This window comes from Rana temporaria, chromosome 11 (genome assembly GCF_905171775.1).
Source record: "Rana temporaria chromosome 11, aRanTem1.1, whole genome shotgun sequence".
Classification (NCBI taxonomy): domain Eukaryota; kingdom Metazoa; phylum Chordata; class Amphibia; order Anura; family Ranidae; genus Rana; species Rana temporaria.
The window spans coordinates 34,373,542-34,390,543 of NC_053499.1; the positions used below are offsets into that span (position 1 = coordinate 34,373,542).

At 39.2% G+C, this 17,002-nt stretch overlaps 1 protein-coding gene across 1 annotated transcript in view; it reads right to left on the reverse strand.

The window, feature by feature from the left end:
• Nucleotides 1-17,002, reverse strand: part of METTL15 (methyltransferase like 15) — a 257,519-nt gene that overhangs the window by 134,297 nt on the left and 106,220 nt on the right. Inside the window, exon 3 of the mRNA XM_040328339.1 lies at nucleotides 7,865-8,001. Coding sequence (XP_040184273.1) covers nucleotides 7,865-8,001 — 137 coding nt within the window. The remainder of the gene's footprint in view (nucleotides 1-7,864; nucleotides 8,002-17,002) is intronic.

Below are 17,002 nucleotides of genomic sequence, written 5' to 3' on the forward strand. Positions count from 1 at the left end.
CAATTTCCAGAGCAACTCAATGTAAGCTCAAACAGGAGGTTAGGAGGATGGGCGAGGTGATAAGCACACATTAGAGCAAAAATTGTAGATGAGGACGCCCAAAATGGAAATACACCTAAGATATGCAAACTGGCAGGAAAACCAGGTACTTTATTAGTAATACAGAAAAATAAATATACAGTAATGTACCTATTTTTCTTGTTCAATCTTTTTTAATAGATATTTTCGAATAAAAGACATTATACAGGTTGCATAGCCAGATATCATACGTTTGTACTTGGACATTAAAAGTTGTGATAACCGTGGTTATACTGTATCTCATAGACAAGGGTGGGATGTGATAGACTCACCCAGGATAGAAGCTTTTGGAGGGGACTGAATGCTAGCCTACTGTCCATGGGCCCTGGCATTTAAAGGAACACTACTCTTTGGGGGACCCTTAGCATTTAGTGCCCTCAAAAAGCCTCTGTCCCGGGTGAGTCTATCAAATGGGATACAATCATTATTAATACAGTACTAAGGGGGTTAAAAAGAAAATAGGTAATATAGGAAATTTGAATAATGGGGGGAACTAATGCGCAAAACCACACTAACTAGAGCAATAGGTCCTAATAAACTAAGTAAAATAATAAAATTAATAAAAAAACTAAGCAGGAGCCATGACAATATAGTGCTCACACACTGGCAGAAATATGTATAATGAGGGGGTAATGGCACTTGATGAATGATCAAAAGATAAAATTAAATAATGAATAATAAATGTAATGCCGCGTACACACGATCGGTCCATCCGATGAAAACGGTCTGATGGATTTTTCCATCGGTTAACTGATGAAGCTGACTGATGGTCAGTCGTGCATACACACCATCAGTTAAAAAACCGATCGTGTCAGAACGTGTGACGTAAAACACGACGACGTGCTGAAAAAAAAGTTCAATGCTTCCAAGCATGCGTCGACTTGATTCTGAGCATGTGTGAATTTTTAACCGATGGACGTGCCTACAAAAGATCGTTAAATTTAAAACAAGATTGCATTTTTTTAACCGATGGATAAATAACCGATTGGTTTGGTCTGATGAAAACGGTCCATCGGACCAATCTCATCGGTTTGACCGATCGTGTGCACGCGGCATAATAAATTTGTACTCTAAGCGCAATTCAAATCTATATCTGACTAAACCAAATGAGCCAGATAGAATGTTTTACTCCCAGTCAATATCACCCACCATCGATCAACGAGTGAGTGAGTGATAATTTTTATAAACGTGAACCAATTGGTGGTATAAAGGATGCCACCAACTTCTTAGTGCAAAAGTATAAATATTATGAAATAAAGACAAAATAGAATAACAACTAATGATGAGAAAAATATTAATTAAGTGACAAGCAGTGAACCACTACCAAAATAAGTAATTAAAGTGCACTAAATATAAAATGCAAGTACCAAAACATGCATATAGTTAATAATTAATAAATAAATATATTGTGAGTCTCTGTGCACAATCCACACTCCAGAATATGTGCATGAAATATGATATAATCAAGTGTCCAAAATAGATCACAACCAGGTGCTTCGGTCAACAATAATTCCAAAGTGCATATGTGCTTCAATAAAGTGCTTGACTCCTCAATAGGTCCTACGGTGCGCATACATGCAAAACAAAGGTGCTCCGTTTCCCCTGTCAGTGTGTGAGCACTATATTGTCGTGGCTGCTGCTTAGTTTTTTATTATTTTATTTAGTTTATTAGGACCTATTGCTCTAGTTAGTGTGGTTTTGCGCATTAGTTCCCCCCATTATTCATATCTGCATTAGATCTTATTTACTTGTGCGGCAACCATGGAGGTATTTGGATTTCTAGAAAATAGGTCAGTAGATATTGAGAACATTTTTGAAAAATCAGAAGAGAACCCATTAGGAGATATGGAAAATTGTTTTAGAAAAATGGGCCACCTTATGGAGAAAAAAATCAATGCTTGGTGGGATATTGCGACCCATGAGAAATATATTAAGGACAGACTAATACCAAGGAGATTGAGATGGGATGTACCCATCAATGATGGTATGGTGGACAAAGAATCCATGGATGAGTGGTTTCAATTCTTTAACGATAAAGGCCTTGAACTACTGGTGCTGTTGATTAAGAGAAAACAGCGGAATATTAGAGCCCTGGATCGTACTATATCAGAACTTAAAACTAACTTGGAAAGCAGTAAAGAGTTACCTGAATTAATCGCCCCATCTAAACAACTACAGCGAGATATGGAACAAAAGGATAAAGAGACCACTGCTAGGAAAAAAAGAAAATACCAGAGGCATATGAAAGATTATGAGGATGACCTGGTATTTAAGTGGCAAAGTAAATCGGAGGAATCAGGGATTGCTTCAAATAGGAGTTCACCTGAACAGGATACAAAACAAAACGTCACTAGGGAGAGAGAGAACAACCAGACTGGTAACACTACGGGGACTGATCAAGTGATGAATACACCGAATCATAAGCCCAGAAAAAATGGGAACAATAATGGATGGAAACCCTTTTGGAAAAACAATGGACACAATTAAAATACCTATAATGCACCCAGACCATTCCATCAGATGCCTAATGGGGGAAGATCACGGACCCCTCTGTGGAGAAATCAAAATAATCAAAATGGGAATATGTACTATGAAAATGGAAGACGTGAAGATAGATACTATCAGCAGGAAAATAGGAGAGGATATGAAAATTCCTATAATGTTCCCACATACAATCAGTATGACCATCTGAGAAGGGATGATGGAGGGGGGAGAACTCCGAGATATGCATATGAGAATATGAGAACACCTAATCATCAATATCCTTATAGAAGAGAAAAAAGGAATGAATCCCCAATGCGTTTTTTAGAGCAGAGACGCCAAGAATCCCTGAGGCGTCATTATCAGGAAAATGGGGTGCAGAGGTCAAGAAATTGGAACCCGGTAAAAAACAGACCAGGAGGAATGAAAAGAGGAGGTCCCAGGAATCAGAGGGATTGGGACAGGGAAGAAAGAACGACAAGGACACCAGGAAGGATCCAAGAAAATCGATTTGGAAGAAACAGAAACCAAGGAGAGGATGCAGGGCGTGAACAAAGAAACAGAAGAAGAGAGTAATAGGAGAAGGGGTCATAAATATCAGTGGAGTGGAACTTACAAAAGACAAAATTAAAGTACTTGATAAAGGCCTGAAATTTGCCCCAAAGAAAAATCATAATAAATGCAATGCTTAAAAAAATGGAAGATTGGGACTTTAAATGAGATGCGATTATAGCAATATGCGATTAAGTATAAATATGGAAAATAAAAAATAGTTTCCATAATGACTGTAAGGTTCGGCTCTGGTTCCGTTGCCTAGGCTGGACCTTGGACAGGTGGATGTATAACCCCCTCACCGGTCGTTCAATTAAAACACAGACACGATATGCTGTATTAAAAATTGCAACTTGCTATATTTGTCACGGAGTTTATATACGCATACAGAAGTTCCCCTTTTTTTACATGTTCAGAGAATTGGGGAACAAGTTACCAGCCTCAGGATGCCTGCGGCTGAGCTAGCCTTTGACACGTCTCACACTTACACAATCACAAAGCTAAAATGTCAGCACAATAACTAAAATACAAAAAAAACCATAATCTATTTGTATCTATGACAAAAACCACAAAGCTTAAATGGTAGAAGAAAAACAAGAATAAAGTACATATTGCAATGTCTCTTAAGAGACCTATGTTCTACAAAATGGAACCTTAAATCTAAAATGGAGTAGCAATAACAATATTTCATTATTTCATATTCCTTATAATGACCAGGCTCAAAAATACCAGCCCAAGAAGCACTAAACCAAATTAATCTGTCTAACTGTATGTAATTAAAACAGAGGTTTAGTTGCAGGAATTTGCAAATACCTGGGAAGCTGCAGGCCAAGCGTCACGGCACTCTGTGTAACTGCAGTCTTAACTATAATTTTTAAGGCCTCCAAAGGAGGAGCACAGGTGTGCCAATCAATAGACAGGGAGCAGATGGCAACCTAGACCTGCCCCTATCTAAAGTTGGTCTGGCAAATGAGAGCACTGGGAAGACAACAAACATAGGAGAAACCAATATTGATTGGCACGCCTGTGCTCCTCCTTTGGAGGCCTTAAAAATTATAGTTAGGACTGCAGTTACACAGAGTGCCGTGACGCTTGGCCTGCAGCTTCCCAGGTATTTGCAAATTCCTGCAACTAAACCTCTGTTTTAATTACATACAGTTAGACAGATTAATTTGGTTTAGTGCTTCTTGGGCTGGTATTTTTGAGCCTGGTCATTATGGAAACAATTTTTTATTTTCCATATTTATACTTAATCGCATATTGCTATAATCGCATTTCATTTAAAGTCCCAATGTTCCATTTTTTAACCCTTGCAGGGATGGAGGCCCGTGGCGGTCTAAGCCACGTGCCTTTAATACAAAGTCCCAACTCCATTTTATATTTTTTTTAATAAATTCAATGCTTATGTTGACATTAATAAATTTGCTAGAAGTCTACATATTAAAAAGTATATGATGAATAAACCAGGTGAAGGCTTAGTAAAGAATAAGACTGTGGAAAATGATGTTCAGTTTAGTAATTTAAGAAATAAGTCCATATTCAACGCACCATAAGGAAATGAAGGACACATTGAAGTGTTTAGAAGAATGGTATTGAAAGATCTACACGAAATGAAGATAAAGAAGATCCATGACCCAGGAGACATCAAGAGCGGTATAAGAAAACTGGAAGAGAGGAAGGATATAGTAGTGAGACAGGCAGATAAAGGGGGGGGGGCTATTGTCATCCAATCAAAAGTGGCATATAAGAAGGAAATTGAACGCCAACTGAGTGATAATGTTACATATTTGAAATTACCTGGGAACCCCATAGTTCGTTATAAGGATGACCTGGCAAGCCTTATAAAAAGAGGAATCAAAAAAGGCCTTTTAAATAAGAAAGAAGGAAAATACCTACAACCAATGGGATGTAAGATCCCTGTCATTTATACCCTCCCGAAAATTCATAAATCCAGAGAAGACCCACCGGGGAGGCCGATTGTGAATGAAATCAACTCAGTAGGGGCGAGAATAGGAGAGTACATTGACTGGTTCCTTCAGCCTTTAGTGAGAAAACTGAATCATATCTCAGGGATACGAAGCATTTGATACAACTATTGGATACCATTAAACTTGATGGGAGCTCGATATATTTGGCTACAGCTGATGTTTCATCACTGTATACAATTATAAATCATAAGGAAGCCATACAAGCAACAAATTGGGCACTGAATGGTTTGAGTGACCTTAAAACTGCACAAAAAAAGTTCATTGCCAATTGCCTGGAATATAGCCTAGACTATAATTATTTCTGGTATGAAAACAAATATTATAAACAGATCTGTGGCATAGCAATGGGTGCAAAATATGCACCAAATGTGGCCAACTTATATATGGCAGAATGGGAAGAAGATGTCTTATATAACAGAAAACCACAGCAACTACTTTTATACAAACGTTTTATTGATGATATTTTAATTATTTGGGCAGGAGATAGGGAGAGTTTGATTGACTTTGGTTTTTATCTTAATACGAATGAAAAAAATATTAAACTTACATGGGAGATAAGTGATGAAAAAATCTATTTCATTGAACTAGAGATTATGAAAGGAGGAGAAAATTTGATAACACAGACGCATTTTAAAACAGTAGATAGGAATAGTTATCTGCCTATGGACAGTTGCCATCACACCCCTTGGTTGGATAATATACCAAAAGGACAGCTTTTAAGATTGAGAAGAAATTGCACTAAGACTGATGTATTCCTTAAACAGGCGGACATTATCAGTAAGAGGTTTGTGGAAAAAGGCTATAAACAGGATTTTATTAAGAAGAAAATAGAAGCCGTTTCTGCTTTGGAAAGAGACACTTTAATCCAAAATTCAACAAAAAATAATATTTTTGCTGGAGGAGTGCCCTTCATAATGGACTATAGTGAGCAACATAAACAAATCGAGACAATTTGTAGGAAGTATTGCAACATTATGAAAGCTGATCGTCATTTAGGATCCATACTACCAGAAAAAACGTTCACATATTGGAGGACTCCCACCCTAAGGGACATGATTGCTAAAAATGTTCTGGATCCCCCGGAGAAGAAAACCTTTTCATTCTTCAATGGAAAAGGTTACTATCCATGTAAGACATGTTTTACATGTAGACACACGAAAGAAAGCAAAAAGAAAAAAAAACTTTTAAATCCACCTTCACAGGAAATCAAAAATCAAAGACTTTATATCCTGTAAGACTGAAGGGGTGGTCTATTTGTTAGGCCCTGTACACACGGTCGGTTTGGTCCGATGAGAATGAACCGAAGTTCATTTTCATCAGACCAAACCGACCGTGTGTATAGGCTATCGGTCTGTTTTCCTTCGGTCCAAAATTTTAAAACATGCTTTAAAACCGAACTGATGGACCGCTGCCCCATCGGACCAAACCAATGGTTAGTACAGAAAAGCATCGGTTCAAAACCCGCGCATGCTCAGAATCAAGTCGACGCATGCTTGGAAGCATTGAACTTCGTTTTATTCAGCACGTCGTGTGTTTGACGTCACCGCGTTCTGACCCGATCGGATTTTGGACTGAAGGTGTGTACACATATCAGGCCGTACGGCCACTTCAGAGGTGAACCGATGAAAACGGTCTGTCGGACCATTCTCATCGGTTTTGTCCGACCGTGTGTACGGGGCCTTAGAGTGTCCTTGTAAAATTCAGTATGTTTGGAAAAGACTTTGTGAACACACACAGAATATAAAAAATGGTTTTCCAAAGCATAGCTTATCCCGTCATTATGACCGTTGTCATAACAGAGAACCCTCTTCCCTAAAAATATGGGGTATAGAGAAATATAAACCCCATTGGAGGGGGGATAATATGGTAAAAAAGATCAGCCAGGCTGAATCTCGTTGGATATATGAACTTTGCACTTTATTACCTCATGGGCACAACGTAGACTTTGATCTTAATTTCTAATTATTAGAGGAGTTATATTCCGGATTAATATTTTACGTAAATTAAAAAAAAAAAAGAAATTTGATTAATAATTTATCCTTTCTAGTCATTATTTATTCATTTTAGTCCACCTGGTTAATATACCTTTATCATCAGAAGTATAATACGTATATTTTTATTGATTATTTATTCATTCTTCCTCGTCATTATTCTAATTGCGCTTCTGGAAGAATGTTCAAACATTCCCATAGACACACTTCTAAACCTTGTGGACAGCCTTCCCAGAAGAGTCAAAGCTGTTATCGCTGCAAAGGGTGGGCCAACTCAATATGAAACATTACGGACTAAGACTGGGATGACAGTAAAGTTCATGTGCGTGTAAAGGCAGGTGCCCCAATACTTTTGATAATATAGTGTACAATATAGGAAGCCAAGCTAGACTTTTGAAACACACAATAGTTAAATTGCATATATTTAAAAACAAAAAAAAATTTAACCAAAGATAAAAGTAGCTACAGTCTCAACCCACAGTCATCGACCCAACATCAAGACATCACTTTTGTCTATGTATTGCTAGTTCAAATCTGCAGTGCCAGGTCTCTGCATGAATGAAGATGTCACTGTGAACTAGATGTCAGTAGACAGACTTTGCAATAAAGAGATATTCTTCAGAACAGCTGTTGGAATTACCCCAGTACAACAAAGATAAGCTTCCTTATCTGGTCCTCTTGACACCTGGCGGCTTGAAAAGCGAATGATAAAAATGAATCCCACAGATTTGGTGTTTTCAAGGGAAACAATGGTTAATCAAATGCTGCACTTACCCATCACAGTAGGACAAATGCTGTGCTCTGGAGTACGCAGTAGGATCTCTGTCTAGTGCTAATACTTTAATATTAGAAGCCTGTTTCAGAATTGATGTAGTGTGACCTCCTGCACCAAAAGTCATATCCAATATAGTCTACACAGAGGAGAGAAATAAATACACATAAATATAATAAATGCGTGTGATTAGACAATTAAATATTTGAGAAGTCAAACAGCTTGTATCAACAGCGTTAATTTGCAAAAAGTGATATGCATGTTTATACATGCGATTAGTCTATCGTTTATACGGATAATTAATTCATGGACCACGACTCCAAACTTACTGTTGTCCTCACTTGCCTTAAGCATTCCACGCACAATTCCATAGAGCAAAATGTACTTTTCACCAAACCATACATAGTATTACAATCATATCTTTGCGGTGTATAAAGAGGCAAACATTTTTAATGTGGAGAAATGTAAGGTAATGCACTTGGGGGCTAAAAACACAAAACGCAAACTACTCACTAGGGGGAGAACCTCTGGGGGAATCAAGGATGGAGAAAGATCTGGGGGTTCTATAGGATGACAGACTGAGCAATAGCTTGCAATGTCAAGCTACAGCTACCAAAGCCGGTAGAATATTAGCACGCATAAAAAACGGGATATACTCTAAGGATAAAACCAGGGCTTTTTTTCAGGGGGAACTCTGGCTCAGACCCTTTGGTGCCTGCTCACCACAATCACTTGTAAACATAGAAGTCTGGTTTCTGTGTTTACAAGTGACAAGTCTGCACTCTGTATGTAATGCAATCCTGGTATTTAATGCCCCTTCAAGATCCTCCTACTGTTTTCGTGAAATTTGACTGACCACACCCACTATTTGATGTGATTTGGAGGGGTTTTGTGGGGCCGTGGTTAAGTTCTAGCACCTATTGAGATAAAAAAAGCAATGTATAAAACTATAATCCTGCCACTTTAAAAAAAAATGTGGTTAGGCCACATCTAGAGTATTTCGTTCAGTTCTGGTCACCATTCCTCAGAGGGGATGTGCTGGAGTGAGTCCAAAAAGGGCAACAAAATTAATACAGGTATTGGAGGACCTCAATCACGAGGAAAGACTTCAAGCACTAAATGTATTCTCCTTGTAGAAGAGACGTTTGAGAGGAGATATAATAGCGATATACAAATACCTCAATAGTGATCCCAGCATAGGAATAAACTATTCAGTCTCTGGGAGTGTAAGAGGACACGGGCCACACAATGGGATTGGAGGAGAAGAGGTTTAGCCTAAAGCTTCACAGTGGAGATTTCACTGTCAGGGCAGTAAGGATGTGGAACCCTCTCCCAAATTGGTGGTATCAGCAGGGAGTATTGATATTTTTAAAAGACTCTTGGACGTGCATCTTAGTGAACACAATATACAGGGATATGGGAAATAATTATCAACCCTGACACACACACACCTTCACAGGTTTTACTGGATGGACTATTGCCTTTATTTAACTTTACCTACTATGTAACTATAAATATTTTAGAGTTGTGCCTATAACAATGGAAACTCTTCCAATGGCAACATCTGTCCCGATGACAGTTGTCTAAAAGGGGAATTTCTTTCAGTTTAGTGGATTTCCTTTAAATTCCTGTTATGTCTCCGGAAAGGAAGTGATAGGAAATATCTCTAGTATTAGGCAGGTTTCTTAGTTGCACACAGAAAGCAAAGAAATAAAACGTCAGGGGTCTAAATCATTTCCTATCTCATTATCTCATTTGAACAAAATTTATAAAAATTGGCTATATATTTATACACGGTTTATACTATATATATATATATACACACACATATACTGTATTTATTGGCGTATAACACTCACTTTTTACCCTGAAAATAGAGGGCAAACTGGGCCTGCGTGTTATATGCAGGGGGCTGTGGAAAGTTTTCTTCCTGAAACTTCCCTCTTAACCACTTCCAGACCTGCGCACGACGATGTACGTCCTATTTTTAAAGACGGATATCTCGGTAACGGCAGCAGCTGCTGTCACAACCGAGGTATCCATCTTTAGTGTGCGCGGTCTGGAATCCGATAATGGCGGTCTCCGCGGCGGATTCACCGCGAGATCGCCGTTATCGGTGGCGGGAGAGGGCCCCCCCCCTCCCGCCGCTCTCCCGTGCCCTCCGCCGCTTACCGGAGCCGTCGGTAGCGGCGGAGGCGATCGGATGCTGTCGGCTGGTGAGCGGGGACGAGACTGAAGGAAAAATCTCCTTCGCCCGTCCCCATAGCTCGGCTGGGCGGAAGTGACGTCAAAACGTCAGTCCCGCCCAGCCTCTTAAAGAGACAAATTTTTTTTTTGGTCATTTGAAAAAATGACATTTTTTATTTTTTTTCTATTTTTTGCATTTAAGCCCAAATATGAGATCTGAGGTCTTTTTGACCCCAGATCTCATATTTAAGAGGACCTGTCATGCTTTTTTCTATTACAAGGGATGTTTACATTCCTTGTAATAGGAATAAAAGTGATAATTTTTTTTTTTTTACTCTGTAACTCAAAAAATGCAACCTGTAGAATTTTTTAAACGTCGCCTATCAAGATTTTTAAGGGTAAAAGTTTGACGCCATGCCACGAGCGGGCGCAATTTTTAAGCGTGACATGTTGGGCATCATTTTACTCGGCGTAACATTATCTTTCAAAATATATAAAACAATTGGGCCAAATTTATTGTTGTCTTATTTTTTAATTAAAAAAAGTGAATTTTTTCCAAAAAAAGTGCGCTTGTAAGACCGCTGCGCAAATACGGTGTGACAAAAAGTATTGGAATGACCACTATTTTATTCTCTAGGGTGTTAGAAAAAATAAATATATAATGTTTGGGGGTTTTAAGTAATTTTCTAGCAGAAAAAAATGTTTTAGTCTTGCAAACACCGAATCTGAAAAACACCTAAGGTCTGGAAGTGGTTAAAGTTAGGGTGCGTGTTATATGCCTGTGCGTGTTATACGCCGGTATATATATATATATATATATATATATATATATATATATATATATATATATATATATATATATATATATATATATATATATATATATATATATATATATATATATATATATATATATATATATATATATATATATATACAGGGAGTGCAGAATTATTAGGCAAATGAGTATTTTGACCACATCATCCTCTTTATGCATGTTGTCTTACTCCAAGCTGTATAGGCTCGAAAGCCTACCACCAATTAAGCATATTAGATGATGTGCATCTCTGTAATGAGAAGGGGTGTGGTCTAATGACATCAACACCCTATATCAGGTGTGCATAATTATTAGGCAACTTCCTTTCCTTTGGCAAAATGGGTCAAAAGAAGGACTTGACAGGCTCAGAAAAGTCAAAAATAGTGAGATATCTTGCAGAGGGATGCAGCACTCTTAAAATTGCAAAGCTTCTGAAGCGTGATCATCGAACAATCAATCGTTTCATTCAAAATAGTCAACAGGGTCGCAAGAAGCGTGTGGAAAAACCAAGGCGCAAAATAACTGCCCATGAACTGAGAAAAGTCAAGTGTGCAGCTGCCAAGATGCCACTTGCCACCAGTTTGGCCATATTTCAGAGCTGCAACATCACTGGGGTGCCCAAAAGCACAAGGTGTGCAATACTCAGAGACATGGCCAAGGTAAGAAAGGCTGAAAGACGACGACCACTGAACAAGACACACAAGCTGAAACGTCAAGACTGGGCCAAGAAATATCTCAAGAATGATTTTTCGAAGGTTTTATGGACTGATGAAATGAGAGTGAGTCTTGATGGGCCAGATGGATGGGCCCGTGGCTGGATTGGTAAAGGGCAGAGAGCTACAGTCCGACTCAGACGCCAGCAAGGTGGAGGTGGAGTACTGGTTTGGGCTGGTATCATCAAAGATGAGCTTGTGGGGCCTTTTCGGGTTGAGGATGGAGTCAAGCTCAACTCCCAGTCCTACTGCCAGTTTCTGGAAGACACTTTCTTCAAGCAGTGGTACAGGAAGAAGTCTGCATCCTTCAAGAAAAACATGATTTTCATGCAGGACAATGCTCCATCACACGTGTCCAAGTACTCCACAGCGTGGCTGGCAAGAAAGGGTATAAAAGAAGAAAATCTAATGACATGGCCTCCTTGTTCACCTGATCTGAACCCCATTGAGAACCTGTGGTCCATCATCAAATGTGAGATTTACAAGGAGGGAAAACAGTACACCTCTCTGACCAGTGTCTGGGAGGCTGTGGTTGCTGCTGCACGAAATGTTGATGGTGAACAGATCAAAACACTGACAGAATCCATGGATGGCAGGCTTTTGAGTGTCCTTGCAAAGAAAGGTGGCTATATTGGTCACTGATTTGTTTTTGTTTTGTTTTTGAATGTCAGAAATGTATATTTGTGAATGTTCAGATGTTATATTGGTTTCACTGGTAAAAATAAATAATTGAAATGGGTATATATTTTTTTTTGTTAAGTTGCCTAATAATTATGCACAGTAATAGTCACCTGCACACACAGATATCCCCCTAAAATAGCTAAAACTAAAAACAAACTAAAAACTACTTCCAAAAATATTCAGCTTTGATATTAATGAGTTTTTTGGGTTCATTGAGAACATGGTTGTTGTTCAATAATAAAATTAATCCTCAAAAATACAACTTGCCTAATAATTCTGCACTCCCTGTATATATATATATACTGTTGTTTTTGAACATTAGGCAGCCATCCTTGAACCAATCTAACAACTTTCCCTAGGTTGAGATGCTGCCTTCAGGCTGGTAGAAGAATTTCCTCCTCTCCCACAGTCACAAGACTGCAACATTGCAGTGACTGCAGTCAAGAACTGCACAGGTGTCCCTTTTTTAAAATAAACATTTGTTAAAGGGCATTATCATGAGGCCCCGTACATACGACCAAGTTTCTCTGCAGAATTCAGCCAGAAACTCGATCGGAGTCGTATTCTGCCGAGAAACCCGGCCGTGTGTACACTTTCGGCCGAGGAAACCGATGAGGATCTCGTCGGGCCAAATAGAGAACATGTTCTATATTTCCTCGTTAGTCAACGGGGAAACTTGGCTCGCCGAGATCCTCGGCGGCTTCACAAGGAACTCGACGAGCAAAACGATGTGTTTTGCTCGTCGAGTTTCTCGTACGTGTGTACGGGGCCTCAGGCATTCAGTGCATGCAGCCAAGAACGGCATACCTTTTTAAGAGAAAAATTGTCAGCCATTGTCAGGGGTGCATACAGTGATTTTCATGGGAGGCAATAACTATATAGGTAGCAGGAGGGGTGAGGGAACTTTTTATTTTACATAGTGTTTGGCAGGAATTCCAATTAATGTATACATACAGTACAGTATATACGCCAGAGAAACCAAAGTCAGGGTCAGACTTATATGATATAAGTATAAAAAAAAAGCATTTTAATTATCTGACACTTCACTTTAAAAGGATGTACAGCTCTCAGAGAGAGAGTTTTTTTTTGTGTTCTTAAAAGAAAAAAAAAAAAAAAAAGAAAAAACAGAATGACTCCCACGCCAATTTTAACAATCTAAAACGTTACTTGTGAAAATTTTGCCTAGCGATCAAGTTCAATTCTTTTTAATCAAATAGAGCTAAATCGTATTATTTCTCCATGTCCCTGCAACTAACAAAATGGAAAGTCACACTGGTTCTATATCATATGAGTCACACTCCTTTAGTTAAGTTATGATTCTGTGACAGATTTACCCAGAGGAATTGTAAAATCTGTTTATGGGGGAAAAAAAATACTGGTTACTCTCCGAGTTCAGCTGCTTAACTGAAAATTTATAGCAGGTAAAAAATAGAAAGTATTCATTTCAGAAATATACCTGATGTTTAAAGGAACCTGTAAGGTTCTAGGCAGTTTGACTCTGAACAGTTAGCAACCACATTCTGAATTACTTTGAAAGTACTTATAATTATACCAAAATTATAGGAAGTTGCGGGGACACATTTCACATAAATAATGCTCTTCCCTAAAATCTTTTTAAAAATAAAAGCTTTCTAGTGATGATTCCGTCATCATATGATCCTCTGTGGCATCTATTCTGGTAGTAATGGCCAGTGATTCATCACTGCAGTCCGAGTCTTGCCACTTCCCAACATTTGCATTATAATGACAGTGCTATTAAGGTTCTATTCACACTTATGCAACTTTGGACACTAAAGTCACATAACAAGTTCCACCCAATGCTTTTCAATGACAACTGTTCAAATATGTGCAACTTTAAAAAGGTTACAGTCCTACTTTGGAATTTGAGTGTCACAGCCTGCAATATAAACCCTTAAATGTTGCATGAAAGTTGCACCTGAAAGTTATACATGTGACAGTTGTGCAACAGCTGTCCATTATCATTGGTCAAAGCCAAAGTAGCACTAAACTAGGATTATAGAAAAAAAGCAAGGACAACCCCCTCAAGGGTGGGAATTTTGAAGTGACACAAACAAATAAAGTGTAGAAAAAATAAATATAAATTTTATTTGAGTATATAAAAAAAAAATACATAATAGTGTCCTATAAAGGATAAAAAAAACACATATGGTATACAGATCTTACTTATATATAACAGTAAACAGACATAAGACCACATACTGTATAGTCCAACCCAAGGATATAGGATTACATCAGGGGACACAGAGTTAGGCTAATATTCATTACCTGCTGGGTTATACTTCATCTCCAGGTGAACAGACACTGGTAGACCAAAGGTCTTTAGACAGGAAGTGATCCCCTAAATAACCCCTCCAATACAGGAAGTACTTCAGTTTTTTACCAGTGTCTGCAAGGTGGATAGCACGGTTGTTTAAGCTCTCTGAGTCCCACAAACGGTTCTTAAATGAATCAAGGGATTGATCGGATTTATTTGACACAGCCCTATATAACCCCTCCAATAGAGAAAGTACTTTAATTTTGTAGCAAGCACTGAATCCTCAAACCTTTCTTTCACACATATTAAACAGTTCAATGTAAAATTATAAACTAGCTGATTTGAAGTAATTTCAGGAACATAGTCCTGCTAACACTGAGGGATGGATGGACTTGCACCGAAAAACAAAAGAGCAATGTACAGGAAAAATACTTTTAATTGTAATAAAACATACTTGAAGGCTAAAGGCCCGTACACACGATCAGACTTTTTGACAACAAACCTCCGATGGACCTGTTTTTGCAGACAATCCGACCATGTGTACGCTCCATCGGACAAACTTTTCGCTTTTTCATCGGACAAATGTTCACTGTGTGAACAGACAAACTTTCCGGCAACAAATGTCCTACGTTGGCTAATCCGATCGCGTGTACACAAGTCCATTGGACTAAAGTCCAAAGTAAAAACACGCATGCTCAGAACCAATGCTAAAGATCAGACAACAATAGCAGAAGTTGCACAAAGGGTGGTGGTAAAGAGCAGAAAAACCACGTAGTACATCTATTACATCACAACGTTTGTGTTTGTTGGCTGAAAAAGTCCTACCGTGTGTATGTATAACAAGTTCACTGACAACTCCCTTCGGAGCAAAATCCACGGAAAAGTCAGTTGGAAGTCCGATTGCGTGTATGAGGCTTTAGAATAGCTAGCAGTAGTTAGTCATAATCAACTAGACTAGACTAGTTTCTGAAATGTTGAAGATGTTTCACCATTAATTCAAGTGGCTCCCTCAGTTCAGATGAAATCAGGATCATATCCCAGCATTTATAGCCACAGAGGTAACTTGGTCACCCTAATGTGGAACCTCATGTCTCGGCCGAGATGATTGAACACCTGTGTATGCATAGAAGCAATGTCTTTCTGGCCCAGTCAATCAAAATGGCCAAGGATCCAAACTCAGAAAAAGACCAGCCAAAGAGGTCAGTGGTCAGCAAGAGGGCTTGTGGATATTACATGAGTAGAGGTGAGTATAGTCCTGCTTTAATCCAACCCCCATGGTATAAGATAGCAGATGAACAGAAGATGTGAAACTAATATACAGTCACATATACAGCCATTCACCGTGATGAAATCTGAGACAGGTGATAAAGGCTAGATACAAACAAAGAAACTGGGAATAAGACGCCTGTTGTGCTCCGAGTCCCTAGCGCTGTGATGACATGAAGGCCAAGACTCCACCTCTTCCTCTAAAGCATTGGTTCTCAACCTGGGGGTCGGGGCCCCCTCGGGGGTCAAATGATGATTTGCCAGGGGTCACCAAATCCTGGGCTGTTCCTGAAGCCCACGCTGCTCTCCCAGCCTTTTCGTGGCTGCTCAGCTGGGCTGTTCCTGGAGCCCGCGGCCGTCCACTCAGCCTTTTCACAGCCGCCTATCCAGTTCACGGCATGGCTGGGGGACAGGGACTAGAGGTCAGCTGACTGGTGAGGAATATGAAGTCGGAGGGGCTGGAGGAGACCCCATCTCCTGACTTCAGCATAGGTGTCACTGCTACGAGACACCACACAGTCGGAGTAACACTAGCTTTGATTAGAGTTGTCATTAAAAGTCCCCACTACAGTTTTCAGGTCAGCAGATGACCTTGATCAAGTGCACCTAAGTTGGCTGATCAGGACTGCAACTCATCCTAACTCCCCGCCAGGACTGCCACTCATCCCAACTCCCCACCAGCACTGCTACTCATCCCATTCCCCCCACCCCCTACCAAGGAGTAAGAGAAGGAATAAAAATAGAGAATGCATGTAAGGGAGAGGAAAAGATTGGTAGGAACAAAGAAAAGGGGAGAGAAAGAATAAGAGAAACAACAAGAAAGACGGCTAGAGAGAGGGATGGGAGGGAAAAAATAAAATAAATTAGCATAGAGAGAGATAAAAGGGAAAGAAAGGAGAACAAAAATAGACAGAGTGGTACATCCCAAAATGTACCATAAGGGGTTTAAATATTGTACGAGTGGAAGGGAATCAAGAGGGGCGAAATGTCCGTGGATTAGGGGCGCAAATGACTTGTCTTGCCTTGGGTGCTGACAACCCACGCTATGAAAATAATTTTACTGTTAGGAACTTGGGAAATTTTATCAAGGGGTCACGGCACTAGAAAGGTTGAGAATCACTGCTCTAAAGAAAGCACTAGCAAGTTCTGGAGACAATTTCCATTTTGTAGTCAGACTGCTTAATAAACTTTTTTCTTTTTT